Source organism: Opisthorchis viverrini, assembly GCF_000715545.1.
Source record: "Opisthorchis viverrini unplaced genomic scaffold opera_v5_405, whole genome shotgun sequence".
NCBI classification, from domain to species: domain Eukaryota; kingdom Metazoa; phylum Platyhelminthes; class Trematoda; order Opisthorchiida; family Opisthorchiidae; genus Opisthorchis; species Opisthorchis viverrini.
The window spans coordinates 330,726-336,598 of NW_008752063.1; the positions used below are offsets into that span (position 1 = coordinate 330,726).

Below are 5,873 nucleotides of genomic sequence, written 5' to 3' on the forward strand. Positions count from 1 at the left end.
ATGCCCCCCGGATGATTGTAATAAGCTAGCACCAAGTCCCTTCCCCGTCCACTTTTACTCTTTTCTTCAAAATAAGGCTTTCAAATAAAGCATGGTTGTACGGCAGTGAAGCATCGGTGTTGAACACTGATGTCATCGATGCGATGATGATGATATAAATGGCAGACATAAGTGAGAGCGCGCACAGTTATGGGTGTGATGGGCCATCGTTGGCAGTTAAAACACTGCGCAATACGAACGAGAAATAACTGAGTTAGGTGACTTCGAGTACAGTTGTGAGTATAACGGGCTGTCAGATGAGGCGATCACGCATAGTCTCTTCTTCTCTTGTGAGTATAACGGGCTGTCAGATGAGGCGATCACGCATAGTCGATGTCTTCTTCTCAGCGGTCGGCATACGTATTGTACTGATGTTTACTGTAGGTAGCGAAGATAGGTGGCTTCGCGTACATTTAGGGGTATGAAAGACCGTCATTGGCCATCGGATTATGTTACTGTGCATAGGTGCAGTCTCATTATCAACGTCGCACGTAGATGCGGCCTAGCAGTTACAAGTACTCGAGATGAGTGAAAACGAGTAGAGATACGAGTACAAGTGGCCGTCGTTGCTCATTGGATTGAGCTGCTGCGCGTAGGTGGGGCCCCATAATCAGCGTCGCACATTGACACGGACCCATCAGTTACGATAAGTAGTCCATGTGAGTGGCAACGGCTAGCGTCATCATGACGAACGCTCTATGGTGGTCACCACCTATAGAACGCAATAGTCGTAATAGGCATGATGCCCGGAGCTATCTCGTGACGCTGTATTATCTACAAGCTAGTGATGCATCTTTGGGGAGGGGATCATCCACAAATGGCCCTCGCACTGCCGCTGCACAGTTCGTGCTGTTGTCCAATATTATCGCACTTAATCGAATACGAGATCCATGGGGAACATGTGTTGTGAACAGGTTCGCCGAACAAAACCATCCCATTTGTTAAATCTGAGGAGTGTGAAGCAAACAAACGTCTACGACTAGTCTTCTAGGGTGGAATTTGGATTAAATACTCTTGAAATGCTTTTTATCCTTCAGGAACAACGAAAAACGCGAAAAATGCAAAAACGCGATTTCGTGTTTTGCGTCGCGTAAACGGCACAAAATGCTGGTGGCGGTGGTCCATGGCCTTGAAATTCCGCCCACTTAAACAAAATGCTACTGCAACATGTCACTGGAAGGTGCAAACTGATTCGACTAACTTAAACTCAAAATTTCGAAAACCCTATAGCTTCAGGGAAATCAATTTGGGTGTGCAAATAGCCGGCGGCCTGTATTATACACAGGCTAGTCATGCACATCGGGGAAAAAGGATGGACACAACAACGCCGCCGCACAATTCATGCAGTCTTCTAACACTTTTATACCTGGTGGAAGGCGAGCTGTGTAGGAAAGCACGTTTTGGCGAGGTTCGTTGGGTAACCTGGTCTCATTTGACAAATCTTAGGGGTATTAAGTGAGTAAACGTCACTGACCGATTTTCTGGATGGAATTTGCATGAGATATTCTGCAGGTGATATCTTATTCTTAAAGAACACGGAAGAACATCAAAATATGCTAAGGTGTGATTTTCTGACTTATTTCCCGCGAACGGTGCCTATTATCCGCACAACGCAGAACCTTTAAAAATGGGGCAAACTTTTTACGCCAAAATGTTGTCCTTTGTTGCGTATGTGCTCAAACCGAAAACCGTCCCAATTTTCGTTCATATTTTTGCAGCTCACCAAATTTCTCTGGTCACTGAGGCAACCACGCCTCTGGCTGAAAAGTCCTGTGGCATAATTTTCCAGCATCGCTGAGACCCCGCGATGGCTAAACGGGGCTCAAAAGTTTGGACTAGTACTCTCAACTAAATTGCCCGATTGCTTTAATCCATAAGAGATACGTCATAACTTTCGAAATTTCAATTCCATTGTGCGAATACTGAGCGCCCTCTAAAGCCAGCAACAAAATACGAATCGGTGATACTCCGTGACTTTGAAATTTTGCTTACCTGAACAACTTGCTATGAGCAACTTATTACCAAGGTGCAAACGGATTAGGCTAACTCCCAATAGAAGTCACAGCTTCGAAAATCCTATAATTTTGGCGAAGACGAATTGTGTGTGCTTCTGGTGGGTTGCCTGAAACCACAGCACTGCCACTTTAAAACTGAAATGCGCGCAAAATGTTAGGGAGAGAGAGGATTGAGAATTAGCGAAACAAATTCAAGGAAAAACGGTGACAGGCTCCCAGTGATTTTGGCGTGAGCACACACAAAGCAAACCCAACATCTTGATGTAAGTATTTGTGTTTGACAAATTAGGATTTCTGAAGAACGAGTATCTTCGGCTGGGAAGTAGCCCATTGCATGCTACCTGGGATCCTTATTCCAGGAACGCTGTATTGCGAACAGCATCGAGGAATAAATGCACTCTCGAAAAGCCTTTATATTTCAGATTTAGAACCCGCAACGACCAATAAATCTAGGTCCTACGTGATTGATCAAAATACTGGCCCGCTGCGTTTTGGAGCATCAACGACAGCTTCTAATTTCAGAAAAAACTTGTTCGCAAAGGTGGGTTTGCTGCTGCGGCCGCGAAGGAATTTGAAGGACGTTTGTGCATCAGTGCTTACCGGGCTCTCCTTCAGTAGACTAGATTGCTGCTCAGGTTCAACACGGCGCCAACCGCAATTGAAGAACTCATGAATTCCGTAATGCATGCCGCCGATACGCGAAAGAAAATATCCATATTACTAGTCCGACTGGCATTTTCGACCATACCAAATAAGGAATTTACACAAAGAAAGGTATCCCTCTTCGTTTTGGGGTAATAAAGTACGGCACTATTCATCGTTCCTACAAGATTTTACAGCAATATAGCGGACGTTTATGCACGGATTCTGTAGGATGGTGGGCTTTTCAACTACTAGAGATGCTGCAGAACGCGGTCTGGGTTCATTCTTCTACTCACCACATTGGGAGCAGCCTCAAAGTCAATTGCCCGGGTAACTGATTACACATGGAGTCCACTGAAAATTTCAGCGCTCATTTGGCGTAATGGCAACCTGATAAATTCACATCAAAAAGCGTAAGTCGTTTCCGTTAGAAGACAACGGTGTCTTCATGAAACCGGGAAACTAACTTCTGCTCCGTGCCACCTTCAGTTTTTATTCTGGTGAAGTGTATGTGTGACAATTCATATCCCTGAGTACCCCCAAACCTCGAAGCGAATTGTCTCCTGAAATACCTGAATGCACCCTCTCTCAAATGCCGCTGGCTATTCGTACAACGAGATTGATTTCTCAAAATCTACGGCATTTCCAGACTTGCCACTTCATAGCGTAGAAGGTCTATGTATAACGTATTTGCTCCTGTATTATTGAAAATCATTTACTACGGCGATTTGTTTAAGTGAGCGAATTCTCAAGGTCAAAAGACACCACCGACTGTGAATACGAAAGCCACTTCCGAAGCCATAGCACACGAAGTTCAAAGCCGAATGTGCGTCCATAATATTCAAAAGAGATCGATTAAAACAAATCGCAAAAAAATGAAGGCAGATGAGGGGGACTTTTAGACTGAGCATATGTGCAAAAAAGTGCAAAGTTTTGACAGTAAAGTTTTTATTTCACCCGCAGAGGTTTGGCAGAAAAATGCGCTGTGCGTCGAGGCGTCAATCTCTCAAATATAAGGCACGGTACAGCTTTGAAAAACCCCACATTGCCTCCATGACGATACCTAATGTTCAAGTACGACGGATTAGGTTTCTTACCCTGTCTTTTCAATATGGTGAAACGCAGTAAATTGCGTTAACCACTGCTCAGTGGTTAAGACGCAAACCTACTGACCGAACACAACTGCGGCGTCTGCTCCTGTCTAGGCTTGGGTAACCTGGCCGTCTATCAGCCGTCCAGACCATCGGTTGGCCTGACAACTAGACACTGAAAGGGTTTTTCTTACAGATGACCAGTTAATTTTATTGTTATTAATAATACCGTTATTAGTACCGAAAGCATTCGTTATCCAGTCCGTTAATTGCGACTGTACACTGCTTTCCATTCCGCAACCCTACATATCTTAGTCGTAGCTTACGCATAACTGAAATTCCCATCAAACTAATGCATGAACTTCCTGCCGACAAAACAAGGCCCTGTGTGACATAGAGACCTAACTTCCGTCGATTGTCTTTTGAATTTCTATTAACAAGATTCCAAGTGGAACCAACAGAATACCCTTTTTACCTGAGGTGAAGTGAACAGGAACACAAAGTTCAAGATATATATCACTACGAAACGATCCAGTGCACCTTCTAACTGGATATCCTTTCCTTACCACCCATATTTTCTTCAGGTGGGCAATTGGAAGGTCTAGTGGCCTAGTCTATGGGAACCCATTCATTCGATGGAGGTATCCCGAGCCCTCATTCTTCGAATAGTTGACGCCAACAGTGCATACGGTTGCACGATATACCCAGAAGTTATCGAAGCCAGAGAGGATTAAAGTTCCAAAATGAGTGTACGTTGCTTGAAGTAACGAGGGCTGCTGACCACACATGAAGCGGATTTTCGTTCGCCTAAAACTCTTTGCTAATTTCTTACAACCACTAACTTAATCAGCACTCTAATGTGTTTGGTCGTTGCATCACCAGTGACCATCCGCATGGACGAAGATGACTAATGAGCACGTGGAAATAATGCAAACCAATTCCTGTCTTCATTAAATGTACTGGGTCGAGCAGCGGTCAAGAACCAATCAGGCAAGTGGTGTGAACACTGGCCGGATCAATCATTCACACGATTTTGAATGGCGCATAACCGCATGCCACTATAAAATAGTAAATGAATGAAATAAAGATCGTGTGCAATAGGGGAGCTGCTCGTACTCAGAAGGTCTGTAAAGTAGCCAGGATAGACAGTATACTCACTACTACCGCATACTGGGGCATTGTCATTAACATTCAGTAATTGGCAATCGATAATCCAATAAAATTGATCTTTTGATGATAAACGATGTTTTAGGGGTAATTAGTCAAGATAAGCGCCACTTTTTGGTGGACCCCGAATGCCGTCTTCCATTTGTAAAAGGAATACTACAGGATGAAGTAAGTCGCTTACAAGTAGGTTAAAAGACCACAGGTAACGTAGAATTTCTGTTAAAACATTGTGAAAACGCCCGCTCCCCGTTTAACCTTTACGTGTTTCACCAAATTACCAAAGTTTAGGTCCTATCTACAAAGAAGGGGTAAATGATTTTGGAAACCTACCTCATTTTAAAACGGAGCACACCTATCATTCAGAAGTGACCAACGGTCACAACCCATCTACGTGCAGTTGCACATTAATATCTAGGCTATCAGGCAATGCTTCACTGAAGAGTAATTCTCGAACAGTTACTCGGTCAGAAGCGAGCGGGGAAATCCGCATAGCAGAACTGAGGCTGGCTGCATTTGGACGCCGCACAGGTCATCATCATCATCATCATCAACAGCATTGCATCAGTGTTCAAGACCGAGGCTTCACTGCCGTACAACCATGACTTATTTGAAAGCCTCACTGTGAAGAAAAGAGTACAGGTGGACCTGAAACGGGCTTAGTGCTAGCTTAACACAGTAACTCCGAGGTGCCTACACCTCCAGACATTCACTCAGGCAATCCGGATAGAAAATGACAACAAGAACGCCACTGACATCGGTTGTCAGCCATATCTTGTAGTGTCTCCAACCATGCTCAGTGAGGATCATGCGGTCCCCATCCCGGAAGGCGAGTAGCACCGACAGCACCCAAGCGTTTCGTGATATCCCTCATACTCCGCTGCCAAGTCAAGGGTTGGCCACCTCTCTGTTTACGCCACTC

General features: G+C 44.6%; 2 protein-coding genes across 2 annotated transcripts in view; both read right to left on the bottom strand.

Annotated features, from left to right (window-relative positions):
- T265_10774 (hypothetical protein) overlaps positions 1 to 169 on the bottom strand; it is a gene marked incomplete at both ends in the record, with an annotated part of 7,264 nt that extends 7,095 nt beyond the window's left edge. Inside the window, one exon of the mRNA XM_009177241.1 lies at positions 59 to 169. Coding sequence (XP_009175505.1) covers positions 59 to 169 — 111 coding nt within the window. The remainder of the gene's footprint in view (positions 1 to 58) is intronic.
- A 3,728-nt stretch (positions 170 to 3,897) lies between these two features.
- The window catches only part of T265_10775 (hypothetical protein), a gene marked incomplete at both ends in the record, with an annotated part of 21,900 nt that continues 19,924 nt past the window's right edge, over positions 3,898 to 5,873 (bottom strand). The window contains one exon of the mRNA XM_009177242.1: positions 3,898 to 3,948. Within this exon, the coding sequence (XP_009175506.1) occupies positions 3,898 to 3,948 (51 nt within the window). The remainder of the gene's footprint in view (positions 3,949 to 5,873) is intronic.